The sequence below is a fragment of the Carassius auratus genome, unplaced genomic scaffold (assembly GCF_003368295.1).
Source record: "Carassius auratus strain Wakin unplaced genomic scaffold, ASM336829v1 scaf_tig00015409, whole genome shotgun sequence".
NCBI lineage: Eukaryota > Metazoa > Chordata > Actinopteri > Cypriniformes > Cyprinidae > Carassius > Carassius auratus.
This window is the reverse complement of record NW_020524587.1, coordinates 92669-111546: the sequence shown is the minus strand read 5'-3', so window position 1 is coordinate 111546 and position 18878 is coordinate 92669. Positions and strand designations below refer to the sequence as shown.

The window sequence follows — 18878 nt, the reverse complement described above, 5'->3', positions numbered from 1 at the left end:
AAGCTGTTAGGTTGATAGCCTGGGAAATCGCAAGAGCCATTCATTTTAAAATATACCATTTACATTTATAAGTAAAATTAGACGAAAGATTTACGTTTTGCGCTACTAAACATAACATGCATTCATGGTGACGGTACTTGGATGTTCCTGTATGATTTAATCTACGATGTTCAATTAAAATGAAGAATTTCCGAACCAAAATATTTTGATTGATACCTGCAGTTTCCCTCCAAGCCAACAGATGCCGGTGCCGAGTCACGCGAACGTTTCACTCGGGAAATTCTTACGTGAACATCCTGCAGACAGTGGACTGAAATTTCTAAAGCTCTCAGAGTTGTCAACAAATCTCTGCGGAGCTGCATATCTACATTAGCATCGAGCAGACCTAACGAGATTCTCTTGCATGCAGAAGAACCGCCTCAGCTGTGCTCAAATAAGCGCCTTTCAGTGCTAGCAGTGCGCTTGGTGGAAGTTTCTGGCTCCTTTCGCTTATCTGTGTCGCTTTAGCTAGTTAGCGTATCTCCCACAGCCGCCCGGATGCGGTGAAGCTCCGTAATTTTACCTTCAGCTCTGGCCTTCTGACGTGCACGAACGGCTTAAATCATGTCAAACACTCGGCAGCAACAACAGCAGCAGTCTGTCGGTTCAGCGGGGTCCGTCCCCGGGACGAGCTCTGGAAGTACGAGTAGCAGTAGCAGCGGCGGCGCCGGTGGATCGAGCAGCGGGGGTCAGAACGGGAACAGCTCGGGTAACGGGGTGTCCTCGCGAACTTTGGGAACGGTTGCCGAGGGACAGAGCGCTCGACCGGGCTCGTCGAGTAGGAAAAGACCCTTATACAACGGTCTGATCAATCCGTATGAGGACAAGAGTAATGATTTTGTATGGTTAGTAGATTCACCTTCTCTCACGAGGCTGCAGATGGCTCATTTTACTGAATAGTTCCGTTTTAGTGTGCTTGTTCTGAACAGTTTCCAACGTCGTGCGAGTTTAATTGCAGGTTTATCTGGCAAATCCTCGATTTTCGCTGCACTTCATTTTGTAATTCCTAGGATAAAGATAGTTGTAAACAAGGAATTTAGGGGTAACGATAATTCTCCCAAAAGTCTGTCATTATTTACTTAAGATTCATGTTGTTTTCAAACGTGTATGAACATTTTTTCTGTGGACCACAAATGGAGATATCGGACATAATGTTAAGAGACTGACAGATTGAACTTATTTTATTAACAATACAATACCACGGAAGTAAGAAAATAATACAAGTTGAACTTGTTTATTTGACACTTTACAAACCCATTTTTAAAGTTTCAGCTTTTTGTTGATTCTTTGGAAAAGGGAAGCAAGCTTGTTCGCATGTGTCATTATTAAACTTTTTCTTTTTTCTATCTTTTTTTTCACAGCCCTATATGTTTTGAGATGATAGAGGAAGCTCACATGACAAAGTGTGGCCACAGTTTCTGGTGAGAAGCACTTTTTCTCTAAACTGAGAGTTTATTCTAGCCTTTTCATGTTACATTTTCCAACCCACTTGCATGCTCGAGCAATCATGTCTTCATTTCTATCTAGTTATAAATGTATACGACAGAGTTTGGAGGACAGCAACAGGTGCCCAAAATGTAATTATATCATTGATAATGTGGATCAACTCTACCCCAACTTCTTAGGTATGTGTATGCTAATATTGTTTTTATAATGTTTTAATTACTTTTCAAATTTGGATTGTTACCATCTGCAATATGTTTCTATATCAGACATTTTTCAGTCTTATATGACAGCTTAGCTGACATAATTCTCTAATGGTTTTACAGTGAATGAACTGATCCTGAAACAAAAACAAAGATCTGAAGAGAAGCGTCTGAAACGGGATCACCCTGTTAGTGCATCCAGCTCTCCATTTATATAATGAGTGGAAACTAACAAATTTGATAAACCGTTACAAATAGTTTTTACCACATTAAATTATGTCTTATTGTTTATGTTTATAGAATGGAACCAAATGGCAGGTTTTTCAAGACGTCCTTGGGGCAGATCAAGAGAATATGGATTTAGCGAATGTCAACTTCATATTAGACTACCTGTTGCAAAAAAAGAAACAACTGGAGGCGGTTGGTACACATCATCACATAACATTACTGTTGCCAGACCAAACACTTAGGGTTTCTTCAGGCACCATGAGTTCAGCTGCTTTATCTTTTCATTCAGATTGAGCTGAATATGACCTAAAAGTGTGTTTATATATATATTACACATACAGTACAGAACAAAAGTTTGGACACACCTTCTCATTCAAAAAGTTTTCTTTATTTTCATGACTGAAAATTGTAGATTCACACTGAAGGCTTCAAAACTATGAATTAACACATGTGGAATTATATATGGAATTATATACATAACAAAAAAGTGTGAAACAACTGAAAATGTCATATTCTAGGTTCTTCAAAGTAGCCACCTTTTGCTTTGATTACTGCTTTGCACACTCTTGGCATTCTCTTGATGAGCTTCAAGAGGTAGTCACCTGAAATGGTCTTCCAACAGTCTTGAAGGAGTTCCCCGAGAGATGCTTAGCACTTGTTGGCCCTTTTGCCTTCAGTCTGCGGTCCATCTCACCCCTAAACCATCTCGACTGGGTTCAGGTCTGGTGACTGCGGAGGCCAGGTCATCTGGCGCAGCACCCCATTACTCTCCTTCTTGGTCAAATAGCTCTTGATGCCTTCAGTGTGACTCTACAATTTTCATAGTCATGAAAATAAAGAAAACTCTTTGAATGAGAAGGTGCGTCCAAACTTTTGGTCTGTACTGTGTATATATATATATATATACATACATACACACACACTGTCGTTCAAAAGTTTGAGATCAGTAAGACTTAATGTTTTTATTCTCATCAAGCCTGCATCTGTTTGATCCAAAAAAAAAAAAAAGTCTTGCCAAATGTTATTACAAAATAAAATAAGGTTTTCTATTTTTTTATCCTTGAAAATATAATTTATTTCTGTGATGCAAAGCTAAATTTCCATCAGCTGTCTCTCCAGTGTAAAGTGTCACATGATCCTTAAGAAATCATTCTGTTATGCTGATTTATTATTAGAATTATCCATGTTTGCAACAGTCGTGCCACCAAATATTTTTTTGGGAAACATACTTTTTTCAGGATTCTTTGATTTAATAAAAAGTTAAAATTAACAACATTTATTCAAAACATAAATATTTTCTAACAATATAAATATTAGCTATCACTTAATAAAAATTTAACACTGCTGAATAAAAGTTTTAAGTTATTTAAAAAAAATAAGAATAAAAAAAGTCTATTTTAAATAAATGTGCTTCTTTTTCACTTTGTATTCATCAAAGAATCCCAAAAAAAAGGATCACAGGTTCCAAAGAAATATTGAGCAGCACAACAGTTTCCAGCACTGATAATAAATCAGCATATTAGAATGAATTCTGAAGGATCATGTGACACTGAAGACTGATGCTGAAAATACAGCTTTTCATCATCGCAATACATTTGATTTTAATGTATATTAAAATAGAAAAATGTTATTTTACATCATAATAATATATATTTTTCCCCCTTTTTTTTAAATCACATAAATGCAGCCTTGATGAGCATACAAAACTTCTGCAAAAAACATTGAAGCTCGTTTTGATCCCACAATTTTGACCGGTAGTTGAAAATGGATTAAAAGATGCGACGATTTAATCCGTTGAGATTCTAAACAAATCACAATTCATCAATTTACTGTCTTTAGAAAGGTTTAGATGGTATTTTTTTTTTTTAATCTTGTCTCTGTATAATGCATATTAAAGTTCATAAGTGTAGCGCTGCATCGTTTACAGCAGAAACAAAAGAAACACTTTAGGCGCCACCTGCTGGCAAAGAGTGAATTTGCATCTCGTTTCATGCAGATATTTTTTTGTATATTTCAAAAAAACCGAAGTCAAACCATTCTGTTTTTGCTTCAGAATTTCAAAACTATACAATCTGATTTAGATTAAAAACTGCTCATGTTGCATGTATGCAACATCCTTTATGGGTCATGATTAAAATTAAGTGATTGCCTCTCATTTTAAATGGAAAAAGCACAGACAAAGTCTTATTTTGTTTATAGAAACATATTTTATTTGTGTTACTTATTTGATTTGGGGCTTGTTTTAAAAAATTAATTAAGTTTTGTTATTTACATTTAAATCCTATTAAAATGTTGTCACTTAGCAGACACTTTTATCTGAAGCGACTAACAAACGAGCACAATAGAAGCAATTAAAACCAACAAAAGAGCAATAATATGTACAATAACAAGTGATGTATTAGTTATTATAATTAGTATATTATAAGTTATATTTCAATTTCACAAAGAAATGTACAGCATTTTGTCCAAGCAATAAAAGGAAACGTTTGATTTTTGTCTTAAATATAATTTTGATCAGAATTGAATCGTGAAATTAAAATCGTGAATCGAATCGGGATTTGAGTGAATCATTACATTCCTTATATATATATATATGTATGTATGTATGTATGTATGTATGTATGTATGTATGTATGTGTGTGTGTGTGTGTGTGCGTATATATGTGTGTGTGTGCGTGTATGTATGTGTGTGTATATATATATATATATATATATATATATATATATATATATATGTATATATATATATATATGTATATATGTATACGTATATGTATGTATATGTATATATATGTATATGTATGTATGTATATGTATATGTATATGTATATATATATTTATATATGTATGTTTGTATATGAAAACTAATCCGTCATGGATTCCAAATGACATGGCAAAAATTGTAATTTGTAACATAATCCATTATATTACAAATTGCAGGTAATATAATCGGATTACTTTTAGATTACTTATCACATTAATTTAAATAGGATAATCTTGTACCATACTGATATTAAAATACAAAAATAAATTTGTGCATTTTAATGTGTTTTAAAGACAAATGCCTTCCAAAGACATTCAAATAGATAGTTAAGTAACCTACTGAGTGATAATTCAGATGTGTTCATCAGTAGTTGATGGAACATTGAAACAGTTGAAATGATTTTTTGTAAATCCAGTGGTCAAATTCAGTGTAGTCACCTGACTAATGACTGGTCTTTCTGAGTGTATATAAGATGCAGGATATTTTAGAAAGGATCATTTAAAAGAATTGATAAATTATGGTTAATTTATTGCTATCATATGAATAGTATGTAATCCATAGAAAAAAGCAACTGTAGTCTGATTACAAGTATTTTAAAAAGTAATTTAATCTACTTACAAGTACTTATTTTTTTGGAATCTGATTACGTAATCAATTACTACCCAGCTTTATCTCTCTCTGTATACATATATATATTCACTATAAATCATTTGTGTCAGTTTATAGTAACTTTCCTTAACATTAACAAGCTTAATTTGATAATATTATGCTTAATTGTTGATGCCACGATAATTTTTCTTACAAAGAGGGAACAAAATCCCCTGCTATGACTCATAAAGACCAATTGCTTCTCTCTTGCTCATCCATCAATGATCTCTGTCTCCAGGAATCACAAGCTGCTCAGCGCCAGATCTTAATGGAGTTCCTCAAAGAAGCCAGAAGAAATAAAAGAGAGGTTGAGCCTCCACATCTATTTTTAAAATGTTGAATAATGTACTGTTGACAGCAGTGAGGTCTTTAATTTGAAAGTTTCCCTGTCTTTACTTCAACAGCAACTGGAGCAGTTACAAAAAGAACTGAACTTTTTGGAGGAGGATATCAAACGAGTTGAGGTCAGTTTAATATGGTGATCCAGAATATATATATATTAGGGCTGTCAAATGATTAGAATTTTTAATCAAATTAATCAGAATTTACTGTGGATTAATCAGGATTAATCACTATTTGCAATTACATTTACATTTTTTTTTTCTGAAATGCATACCAAAAGATAAATAACAGGACACAGATACATCATTTTCATGTATTGATTCATCAATATGTGGTTCTTTTTTTCTGAATTTCAAAAGTTTAACATTTACTTAATCAAATTTACCTGAGCACTATATCAAACCATGCCCTTTAACTACAGATAGTGTAAGAGTTTTAGGTGAACCAGTTGTTAAATATAGCCACATATCTATGAAATTATGCATAGAGAAACTCGAAAGAATGAACTCAGAAACACAAACATGCGCCCTCTACACTCTGGGCACTCTTGTTTTTGGGAGGTGTTCATTTGCTCTGCCACAATACTTTAGGATCGATATTTTCACGTTATGAATGCTTCAAGTGCCAGTAAAAGCAAGTAGAAATGCATATGCTTTTCCAAGCAGCTGTATTGCATGTAGGCGTTCTGCGCATGCGCAGTGTGAAACACAGGACGCTATAACAGGAAGAAGCTCCAGCGTATCAACTACCAAAGTCGTCTCTGTTTATCGAGCTTGGCATGAATGTATTTGAGAGTAACTGGGGTAAAACCTTAAGCTTCTTCGGTGTTTTCGACGCGGCGCTCGCTGCAGTTTTTTACTATCTTGAGAATTCAGAGATCGACGAGACTTTCCTGAATAATTTGTCACACTGCGCATGCGTGAAATGCGTTAAAAAATTAAAATGTCACATGATCCTTCAGGAGAAATTATTCTAATATGCGGTTTTGTTGCTCAAGAAACTACTATCAAAAAATTAGCTTTATGATGTTTTATAGTTTTATTATGTTGTGATTTTGCTAAATAAAGGTGTTACTGACTTTAAACTTTGGACACACATGATTTTTAATTTATTGTAGGAAATGAGTGGTATGTACACAGTGAGTGAAATGGAACCCAATTTAGACAGTACTGTTCCCCAGTTTGAAGCTCCCTCTCCTGGACCCAGGTAAGACCAACTATGCAGGTATATGCAATATTTCACATTAATTAATGGCATTAAGAAGAAAACAATGTTCTATCATATACATCTGATGACAATCTAATTATTGACAATGATGCTATTTTTTTCTCCATTTAATAATTAACATTGTGTTTCTGTCTTACGCAGTAGCATAATAGACCCCACAGAATACATGCAACACACTTTTGGAAGCTCACAGGTAAAAAAAAAAAAAATCATGGATTGTTCTCTTGGCTGTTATAACTGGTTTATATCCATTTGAGTAATGCTGATATTCACTGTTTTTACTTTTAGGGTAAAAGACAAACTTGGTACAACAGCACTCTGGCGTCACGACGAAAGAGACTGACTGCACACTTTGAGGATCTGGAACAGTGTTATTTCTCCAATAGGATGTCTCGAATAACGGGTAGGTTGATTCATAGCAATATATAGTGTATTGGTTCATACAAAGTATCAGTGTATTTGTTTATATAAGTCATTTTAAAAAATCTGCTATATTCAACACAGTTGCTTTTCTCATTAATAGATGACAGCAGGACTGTTAACCAACTGGATGATTTCATGGAGTGTCTATCAAAATTTACCCGTTACAACTCTGTGAGGCCTCTGGCCACCCTGTCTTATGCTAGTGACCTTTATAATGGCTCCAGTATTGTGTCCAGGTAAGGCTGCAAAAATCTAAATTGAAGTTCAGACCACATTTTAGTCCTCGGTCTGTTCAATTCTTGAAGTAACCAGCAGAGGGTAGTATTGTATAAAAAAAAAAAAATGGAATAGTGACCAGCTTTATATATATATAGTTGCTCATGAATCTCATCCCTATTCCATTAAATATCATCAATTATGACAAAATGTCTGAAGGTGTATCTTTAACTGTGCATTCTCGTTAATAAATTAGTAATTACACACACAGGTTCAACAGTGCAGGAAACATGATCTAAATGTACTAGAATGGTTTCTTCCTCATCAGTAAAAGATGGCAGATTAATCCAAACATCATAAATCATTTGGTTCAGTTCTCAATTCCCAAGCCTATTATTGGTTTACTAATATAATCATTGGCTCAAACCAACCATTATTTCAATGTTTTATGCAATGTTCAGATACATTATATTACACCAACCCTCAACCAGCCTAAGAACCTCACTCGGCTAGAAGAAAAAAGTGCTCATTTTATCACACCATCGTTTTTCAGACATACTTCTATCTGATCACCTAAGTGTGTGAGAGGCTGTTTGGATGCATTACAGCTCTTGTCTGTGTTTGAGTGGAAGTAGAGCAGATAAGGAGCATGCACAGTCAGGAGAACTCGCTGTGCTAACACTTGTTCTGTCTCATCTCTTTACCCTCTTTTGCAGCATTGAGTTTGACCGTGACTGTGATTACTTTGCCATTGCCGGCGTCACTAAGAAAATTAAAGTGTTTGAGTATGGCACTGTGATCCAGGATGCTGTGGACATTCATTATCCTGTCAACGAGATGACGTGTAACTCTAAAATTAGGTATAAAGAGTGTGTGAAACCAGGGGTTGGATGGAATGTTCTTAGTTGATCATGTAGCAGTACAAGAGAATGTTTGATTTATTTCTCTTTTTTCTGTCTTGTATTTTTCTAGCTGTATCAGCTGGAGTAGCTACCACAAAAATCTGTTAGCGAGCAGCGACTATGAGGGGACTGTCATTCTTTGGGATGGGTTCACAGGACAGAGGTCAAAGGTCTACCAGGTACCCTTATGTCTCAGATGGTGCCAGATTACATTCATTACTCTTATACCCCTTTCAGTGGGACAGCAATTTTTCAAAAAAGTGAAAAAAAGTGTGTTTTTACTATTACTTTTAATCAATTAAAATCCATCCTTGCTCAATAAAAGTATTAATAAGTGGAAAAGAAATTGCTGTTCATTGTGTACAAAAAAAAATAAGTTTAATTTTCTAATAAAACATTTGAAAAACAGATTAAATTAAAGGTTGAATATTTGAAAAACAAACTATTTTCCTTATCAACTGGATAAGTTGTTGCAGCACAAATTTGCATTACATTCAGTCATGGGTTAAGTTTGAATTTAATATGTACGTTTGTGAATACATTGCAGTTTCTTTAGACTTAATACAAGTTGGATTTTGACTTGTTAAACTTAATTTCCAAAGGAGCATGAGAAACGGTGTTGGAGTGTTGATTTCAACCTCATGGACCCCAAGCTCTTAGCATCAGGATCGGATGATGCAAAAGGTATTTCTGCAACTGAAATGTTCCGATCAAGTTATTTGATTTGGGATTTGATGAATACTTAAGAATGAATTCTGTTGTTCCCCAGTTAAGTTATGGTCCACCAACCTGGACAATTCAGTAGCCAGCATTGAAGCGAAGGCCAATGTATGCTGTGTCAAGTTCAGTCCATCCTCTCGATATCACCTTGCCTTTGGTTGTGCAGGTGCATAATTCATTTAAATCGACCTATTAAAAGTTTTACTTCCTGCTAAAATCGTAAAAACTTTTCAATTCATTCTAAATCTTCCCCAGACCACTGTGTGCACTACTATGACCTGAGAAACACTAAGCAGCCCATCATGGTTTTCAAAGGCCACAGGAAAGCAGTGTCCTATGCCAAATTTGTCAACGGAGAAGAGATTGTGTCTGCGTACGTATACACTGACATTTCTTGTGCTTTTTATCCTGTCAATGGAAAATGTCTTAAGTGGAAAGAAGCCAATGTGTGATAATTAGTTTTTATAGGGGTAAAACAGTTCTTGGAAAAACCTATTTATGTCTCAATTTGTAGTACTGTACTGATTTATTTTGTTACTTAACCTGAACAGAACATCAGCTTTTTGGAACAATATCAGCTTACGGTGTTACAACAATATTGGTTATCAAATCATCCTCGAATTTCCTTACATTTCTATCCCTATTCAAATAAAACCATGATCCAAACTGCAGCATTAGAATTCTGAACCATTATACCACTAATTACAAATTACAAGTCAAACTAAACATCTGAGTTCAATTGTAACATCCCTTACAGATCAACAGACAGCCAGCTGAAACTCTGGAACGTGAACAAGCCACATTGTTTGCGCTCCTTTAAAGGCCACATCAACGAGAAGAACTTCGTGGGCCTGGCATCTAATGGAGACTATGTAGCATGTGGTGAGTGGCACTATGCAAAATTGGTTAAAAGGTTTGCTTTTTACTTCAAAAACTATTTCAGACTGGTAATCTGTTTGATTAAACTACATATGATCTTGCCAATCAATGAAGGGTTTATTAAGTAAAAAGGGAAATAAAACTAACTTTTGCATTGTAATAAATGTTTATCTAGTTGTTAATTTATCCTCGATAATGCTTTCACTTTATACACCACAGGAAGTGAAAACAACTCACTGTACTTGTACTACAAGGGGCTCTCCAAGACGCTATTAACTTTCAAGTTTGACACTGTGAAGAGTGTCCTGGACAAGGACAAGAAAGAGGACGACACCAATGAGTTTGTCAGTGCCGTCTGCTGGCGAGCTCTACCTGATGGGGTATGATTCAGTCTTGTCTCAATCACATTTGACATGATAAATCACTCTTCTAAAACCAGCAGTAGGACAAGAAGGGCTTTGGGGGCACATGGGGACAGTCGAACTGAACTCCTTGGTACATTAAGGACAAGTGAGGGTAGCAAAGCATGGTGTGTTGGGAGAAGGTTGGCCTGTGTCCGCTTTCAGAAATTCATGCTTATTAAACCCACACTCTCTGCTTTACTGTCTAAACTAGTGTGTTTTGCAGGAAAAGGCATTGCTGTGAAGTCATCTTTTAAGCCATGGCTAATTTGCTGTGCACAGTGCCGTGTTTATTAACCAGGGCGATTTTTGCTTTCCTCTTTAGGAGGAGGATCTGAACAGGCCTGTCACAGTCCTGACATTTTGTAATTTTGTTTAACCATTTTGTTCATGTTCATTGTTTAAAAAGATTAAAATATTGGAATCATACAATAAAATGCAAGGATTCGTAAGAATTTAACCAGAGCACAATATGAATAACAGTATTTTAAATATTAAAATATTTACTAAACTTTTAAGTATTTCTTTTTAAGGCGCATTAGTTTTGACCAGAACACAATCAAACTGAATAATATAATAGTAATGTAATATTGATTATTATTATTATTATTATTATTATTATTATTATTATTATTATTATTATTATTATTATTATAGAACATAAGAATGTTATTATATCGCAGTAGTTTATTTCTGTCCTAAAATCTTACTTGAGTAAATTAAAAGCAGTCTTATTAATTCTGTGAGCCTTCATTTTGCATGATGGGTGACCTTTCAGTTTCTGTGTGTATTTAATAATTTATTTATTTGATTTCTCCATATATTATAATATAATAATATATGATAACGTATTACGGTGTTCATTAAGGTTTTCAATATACATTTTTGTCTTAGTTTATGTACTTTTGTCATTTGTATGTTTTTGTTTTAAAATATTTTTTATTTAGATGTATTTATTAATTAATTCGTTTCTGTTGGTTGACAAGGCAACATTTCTAATTTAAGTTGAAAAAAAAATTTATACTATTGTTTAAGCTTTATTTCAGTTACTTAAAAATATTTTTTATATACTTTAATATAATTTCTCTTTTGACTTAAAAGGTCTTATTTAAATTGCAGTATCCTGTTAGAATTGAAAATGCACAGTTATTATGGATCCCCAAAGAGTTAATATTTAATAAAAGCAACCGTGATCAAGCCTAACCAGCTCAGAAATATTAGAAAATGAAAAAAGTGGATTCATGTTTTGCCTGCTTTATTAGCCGAGACCATCACATAAACATTACCTCTGCTTCCAGCTCCCTTGTGTATTACATACCTTTTATACTTGACATTTACAGAGGGAAAAAATCGACAATAATTGTGCGCTGACCAAGCTGAATTTCTGCTTAGTGTCTTGGTCTTAATTAGTTGCCTTTCTCATCCTTACATAAATTACGTAGAAATAAAATGTCAAGGCCTTTTTGTGAAAGCATAACAGCAATGAAACACATTACTGTTTTTGAGTCTGGAATGACATGAGAGGTTTAGGCCAGACAAACACAGGCGAATAGACTGTCAAACCAAATCTTGTTTTGGACATTCTGTCAATGCTCTGAAATACCCTCATTTCTCTGTTTTGATTCTCAGGAGTCAAATGTGTTGATTGCAGCCAACAGTCAAGGAACAATCAAGGTGAGTTGTACTGTAAAACAATAAATAGCCACACAAAGCTCAGTGTTTACTACAGAGAGCTGTTTTTTATTACTAAAACCAGGAGGACCTACTGTAGTCACATTCACTCAGCTGTTTAATATTTCAAAACTCAAAATTAAATCGCACTACAAATGTTTTTTTTTTTCCTGTTTCTAAAGGTACTTGAGCTGGTCTGAAGGTCTACTCGTATCTGTAGGCAGAACCTATTAAAGTTGCTTCACCGCTGGGTTGGTCGATAGAAGAGCGCTGAAGCTGGGCGGAACTGAAGCAAACATTTCCAAGGAAACAACCAGCAGAACTGGTTTTTATCAGCATTATATTTGTAAAAGACTCAATCATTCTGCGTCGTTATACTATCGCTGTATGTGAAATGTTGAGATGAGGACCTGTTTGTGCTGACAGGGAGGTGGGCGGGAATGCCTCTTATTGAATAAAGTTGTTGAATAAAGGTATTAATAAGTTATTGGTGAATAATGAACATCTTTAAACGTGGAGGGGAAGACACATGCTCAAATTAAATTCGTTTTAAACCTTTACTAGAGGTTATTCTAGCCAGAACAAGAGCTACGAGACTTTTAAAGCCAAAGCACAAGACCATAACACAATTATATACTTTTTGTTCAGTAAATTAGCTGTCTTTGATTCCTTTGAGCTGGTTTATCCATTAATTAGTTTTTTTGGATGCACACTGTTTGTTTATCCATAAGATATGTGTAAGCTTTGATGTATTCTGATGGTCTCCCCGAATTAAATTACAGGATCTTTATTAGCTTTTCTGTTAAGTGGAAATGCTTACATTGAGGAAATTTTAAGTATACAAAGTGTATTCTTAATTTGGTATTTACCACATTTTGAAATTATTTAATTGTAAATCCCAGAAAGACCTACACTCATCAGACAACCTTTGCATGAGATTCTTCTCAGTTTTTTCAAGATCTGATATTTTGCTGTCTTTCAGTGATTCCTGACAGAAGTGCTTTATAGGTTGATTTTGCAGGCATTGACAGGTCACTTTAAAGCCCGGGGCTCTTTTATGTGGTCACAATTTTTTAAACGGACTAAATTATAACTCATCACAGGATTAATGACACTATGTATATTTCATTGGGATTATTTTACACCACCAATAACATTGCTGCTCTTTTCTCTTTGAGTTTTTTGTACAAGTGTTATTTATTTGAATAATTTATAGAAATTATGTGAACATTGGTCCCATGATAGGCTTTAGGGTTCAAGCTTTTTTCGTAAGTCCTCTGCTGCATCACAGTAATTCTGTTTATTTACTCATTTTAACACATTAATTTGAATGAATAAATGATTGTTTGTTTTTTTCCTTTGGTTATATACTGTATTCATCTTTCTGACTAAATTGATTTTTTTAAATGCCTTTCTCTATTGGAGTAAATTTATATTTTGTGTTATTCAAATTTGTTCTCATTTTACATGATGTGCATCAGACTGTATTTAGAGTGTATTACTAGAGAATACAAGAAGGTTCGATACAAAAAAAGATTTTCATCAGGGTAATTTTACTGCACCACTGTCTCATGTTCTACGCTAGTGTCCTGACTGTATAATTTTAACAATGACATGATAATAAGATCTCTGCTTTTTCAGTTATCATAAGTTTGGTTTGGTTCAGTACATTTTACGTCCCTTTCATGTCCTAAAATATTGGATAATGTATGAAACTTAAAAATTTGTAAAGGTGCAAATCATATTTGTTTTTCTTTCATCGCAATCGTACAATTACAACAAGCATAATGTTAGTCATTTAAGCTATTTATTATATATATATATATATATATATATATATATATATATATATATATATATATATATATATATATATACATACAGTATTGTTCAAAATAATAGCAGTACAATGTGACTAACCAGAATAATCAAGGTTTTTCGTATATTTTTTTATTGCTACGTGGCAAACAAGTTACCAGTAGGTTCAGTAGATTCTCAGAAAACAAACGAGACCCAGCATTCATGATATGCACGCTCTTAAGGCTGTGCAATTGGGCAATTAGTTGAATTAGTTGAAAGGGGTGTGTTCAAAAAAATAGCAGTGTGGCATTCAATCACTGAGGTCATCAATTTTGTGAAGAAACAGGTGTGAATCAGGTGGCCCCTATTTAAGGATGAAGCCAACACTTGTTGAACATGCATTTGAAAGCTGAGGAAAATGGGTCGTTCAAGACATTGTTCAGAAGAACAGCGTACTTTGATTAAAAAGTTGATTAGAGAGGGGAAAACCTATAAAGAGGTGCAAAAAATAATAGGCTGTTCAGCTAAATTGATCTCCAATGCCTTAAAATGGAGAGCAAAACCAGAGAGACGTGGAAGAAAACGGAAGACAACCATCAAAATGGATAGAAGAATAACCAGAATGGCAAAGGCTCAGCCAATGATCACCTCCAGGATGATCAAAGACAGTCTGGAGTTACCTGTAAGTACTGTGACAGTTAGAAGACGTCTGTGTGAAGCTAATCTATTTTCAAGGATCCCCCGCAAAGTCCCTCTGTTAAAAAAAAGGCATGTGCAGAAGAGGTTACAATTTGCCAAAGAACACATCAACTGGCCTAAAGAGAAATGGAGGAACATTTTGTGGACTGATGAGAGTAAAATTGTTATTTTTGGGTCCAAGGGCCACAGGCAGTTTGTGAGACGACCCCCAAACTCTGAATTCAAGCCACAGTACACAGTGAAGACAGTGAAGCATGGAGGTGCAAGCATCATGATATGGGCATGTTTCTCCTACTATGGTGTTGGGCCTATTTATCGCATACCAGGGATCATGGATCAGTTTGCATATGTTAAAATACTTGAAGAGGTCATGTTGCCCTATGCTGAAGAGGACATGCCCTTGAAATGGTTGTTTCAACAAGACAATGACCCAAAACACACTAGTAAACGGGCAAAGTCTTGGTTCCAAACCAACAAAATTAATGTTATGGAGTGGCCAGCCCAATCTCCAGACCTTAATCCAATTGAGAACTTGTGGGGTGATATCAAAAATGCTGTTTCTGAAGCAAAACCAAGAAATGTGAATGAATTGTGGAATGTTGTTAAAGAATCATGGAGTGGAATAACAGCTGAGAGGTGCCACAAGTTGGTTGACTCCATGCCACACAGATGTCAAGCAGTTTTAAAAAACTGTGGTCATACAACTAAATATTAGTTTAGTGATTCACAGGATTGCTAAATCCCAGAAAAAAAAAAATGTTTGTACAAAATAGTTTTGAGTTTGTACAGTCAAAGGTAGACACTGCTTGATTTTTTTGAACACACCCCTTTCAACTAATTGCCCAATTGCACAGCCTTAAGAGCGTGCATATCATGAATGCTGGGTCTTGTTTGTTTTCTGACAATCTACTGAACCTACTGGTAACTTGTTTGCCACGTAGCAATAAAAAATATACTAAAAACCTTGATTATTCTGGTTAGTCACATTGTACTGCTATTATTTTGAACAATATTGTATATACATACACACACACACACACACATACATATAAATTATTGATAAGAAATATTTTAGGTTTTACTTTCTTTCCTGGAGTATTTCAGTCATTGGTAGTGCAAATAAAGCAAACAATCAACTGTGGGTGGCAAGGCACTGTCAAAAGATCTATGGGATAAAGTTGTGGACAGCCACAGGCCAGGAGATGGATTAAAAATAAAAACTTTTATCAATGCCTATAAGCACAGTGAAGTCTATTATTAAGAAGTGGAAGGTACAGACCCTCCCTGGATCAGGATGTCGCTTCAAATGAAAGAGCCAGGAGGAAACTGCTCGTAGATGCTATCAAGAGGTCTACAGCAACTCTGAAGCAGTTGAAGGAATTTATGACAAAGATCCATCTTTGTGTGCATGAGACAACAATATTACAAATTCTCCACAAATGTGGCTTTCAGTGGGAAGGTTGCAATAAAGAAAAAAACACTCCTCAAGAAAGGCCACATCCAGTCCCGAATGAGCTTTGCCAAAACACACCTTGAAGATTCTGAGGCAGATGAGACTAAAATTGAATTATTTGGCCTCAACACCAAATGATATGTCTACAGCTATGTCTGGCAATAATCAAATAGAGCTCACCATCCAAATAACAGCATTCCTACAGTAAAGCTGTTTTGGGGTGTTTCTCTGCATCATGGGCTGGAGCACTTGATAGAAGGAAAAATGGAAGGGGCAAAATACTGTCAAAGCCTTGAGGAAAATCTGCTGCCCTCTTCCAGAAAGTTGTCGTTGGGAAGAAGGTTAACCTTCCAACATGACAATCACCAAAAGCACACAGCAAAACTGAGCACACAGTGGTTGAAGGAGAAACAGCTGAATGTCCTTGCATGGCCCAGTCAGAGCCCAGACTTAAAGCCCATTGAAAACCTGTGGAATCATTTGAAGACTGCAGTCCACAAACGCTCACCATCAAATTTAACTGAACTTGAGCAGTTCTGCAAAGAAGAGTCAATATTGCAATGTCTAGATGTGCAAAGTTAGTAGAAACAGACAGATCCCAACAGACTAAGTACTGTTGTTAAAGAGAAAAGTGATTCAACAAACTACTGACACAAGGGGGTGATCCTTTTTCCAAATCAGCGGTTGTTTTCTTTTTTATTATTATTTTTTTTCTGACATGTTGGTGTTATATCTTTTACTTGGATGTTATAAGTTACACTCAGTAAATATAGCTAGATGAAACGAAAGTGTCCAAATTAATTTCAGGCTGCAAAGCAACAAAATTAGATTATTTTAAAGGGGGTGATTATTTTCTATCATTAATTCAATTTATATATTTTGTGATTTTTTTATCTCAGTGTCTGTGTTTTTAAGTCAGTCACCTAAAGCATAAAGGAGGAAACAAAGAAGATGAGAAAAGAAAGTTGGTATTCAGTAATGGCCCAATGCCCAGACTTCTAGCTGAAAATAGGTATTACCTGAAAATGATTCTGTACCGGAACTCTATCTAATTTGGCAGCTGAACCAAATTTGCTTTGATGAATGTACCCCGATTCCACAGTCTAAAACATACACTCGGTTGCTAACTTACTATGTACAAGTATAAAAATGGTACATAGGTGTTTTTTAAACCCTCCCTCCTAACTTCAGCTCATGTGTTGTTCTCTTCTTAACAGCTTCTTTTGTATGTAGTCTCCCTGTGAAGACCCGAGGTCTAAGGGCTCTCTTAAGGTTGCTTTGATGTGGAGGTTTAGCGAGGAAGTCTCCAGTGCTCTAACTGTCAGACCACATCATTAGCACACAGCTCAGAGAAGAGGAACAGGAAGCTTCCTGTGAGACATGGAGAAATCTTCGATTCGGCCACTGGTGTCCTAGTTAGTGTCAGTTAGTTCAATTTCATTCTATTCATTCTCCAGCACGGGGAAGCTCATTATTTGATAGTATTGAATAAATTAGCTCTTAGCACACTAAGGATGTATAGAAGTTCAGTTCTCAGCATTTCTATCAAGTGACTGATATGGACCACCTGTCTGCCTTGTTCCTCTCCAAAATATAGATTATTAATAAAGGAAAAGTCTGTTTCAAACCTTTCCCTATACAATGCTAGTGCATTTATTAAGAATCACCAAATCCTAATCCTTGTTTTATATAAGTAAGAGAAACCTTTAATGGTGTAACATATAGGTTCATCAAATCAGGAATTTAACCTTGCATAGCTCCAAAAAGGTTTCCCTTCTCAACACTAAAGTCATTAATGGTTCATGCCAGCTGTTGTCATGAATGCTAAACAATGGTCTAATTTAGGAGCGGTGTTCCATGAAGTTCTGTACAACAGTTCATAAATTACAAACATAAAAATGCCCGTCAGTGTGAATGGAAGGAAGATTGAATCTCATTCCATCACCACAACACCACATTCTAGTAATGGACAAACGCACTTCGAGTAACATTAATACAATTTTCTTTTTTCAGTTTAAGTTGGTCTTTAATAATGTTCTCAAAATGTTCGCAAAACATTATTATACAGTGCTAATGGAACAATTGTTTTATTTCTGAAACAATTTTGTTGGACATCCTCACATCCGTCTGGTTGTTTTTTTTTTTTTTTTTTTTTTTTGTTACTAAACTTACTACTTGTTTCAGAACATCAAGACAAAATTCAGTAGTAACATGTCCATAATGTTTTTGCCTTGCATAATGATAAAATGGAATGTTCCCTTAATGTTTGTATTTTGATGTTGTTGTTAGCTGGCAAAATAATTTCCAGTAAATATTGTTCTTTTGAACTTCCTATTCATCAAATATTACTGAAAAAAAAAAAAAAAAAAAAAAAATATATATATATATATATATATATATATATATATATATATATATATATATATATATATATATATATCATGGTTTTCACAAAAATACTAAGCAGCACAACTGTTTGCATCATTTATAATAATAAGGCATATTACTTAAACACCAAATCAGCTGTTTTTTGATGGATCACGTGACACTGAAAAATCGAATTAATGAAAAACAAAATATTTCACAATACTGCTGTTTCAAATTCATTTTTTTAGCAAATTAATTCAGCCTTGGTGAGCATAATAGACTTCTTTCAAAAATATTACCAACCCAAAACTTTTAAACTGGTGCATGATAAAAAGATTTAATGTGTAAATCTTGCAGATGCAGAAATTATCCAGAAAAAATCCTCTGTTCTGAGAGTGATCTCAATTAGCCCCCCGTGCATGAGTTGTGATTTTCCACAGCAACATTATTGCT

The 18878-nt window shown here is 34.8% G+C and overlaps 1 protein-coding gene across 1 annotated transcript; it reads left to right on the top strand.

Annotated features, from left to right (window-relative positions):
* The first annotated feature begins 267 nt into the window (after positions 1-267).
* LOC113074831 (E3 ubiquitin-protein ligase COP1-like) lies at positions 268-13750 on the top strand. Its single transcript, XM_026247567.1, has 20 exons — positions 268-884; positions 1401-1460; positions 1567-1664; positions 1809-1873; positions 1986-2105; positions 5564-5632; positions 5730-5789; positions 6785-6873; positions 7036-7087; positions 7183-7297; positions 7418-7553; positions 8250-8393; positions 8506-8614; positions 9038-9119; positions 9205-9321; positions 9411-9528; positions 9913-10037; positions 10254-10414; positions 12065-12109; positions 12289-13750. The coding sequence occupies exons 1-20, from the start codon at positions 604-606 to the stop codon at positions 12304-12306; spliced, it is 2064 nt and encodes a 687-aa protein (XP_026103352.1). The 5' UTR covers positions 268-603; the 3' UTR covers positions 12307-13750.
* The last annotated feature ends 5128 nt before the right edge of the window (positions 13751-18878 follow it).

Excerpts from the sequence above, each read along its gene's own strand:
- LOC113074831 (XM_026247567.1), top strand. The coding sequence starts at position 604 with ATGTCAAACACTCGGCAGCAACAACAGCAGCAGTCTGTCGGTTCAGCG. Across the intron at positions 7,088-7,182 it reads ACACTTTTGGAAGCTCACAG|GGTAAAAGACAAACTTGGTA; the intron begins GTAAAAAAAAAA and ends TTTTACTTTTAG. Across the intron at positions 8,615-9,037 it reads AGAGGTCAAAGGTCTACCAG|GAGCATGAGAAACGGTGTTG; the intron begins GTACCCTTATGT and ends TAATTTCCAAAG.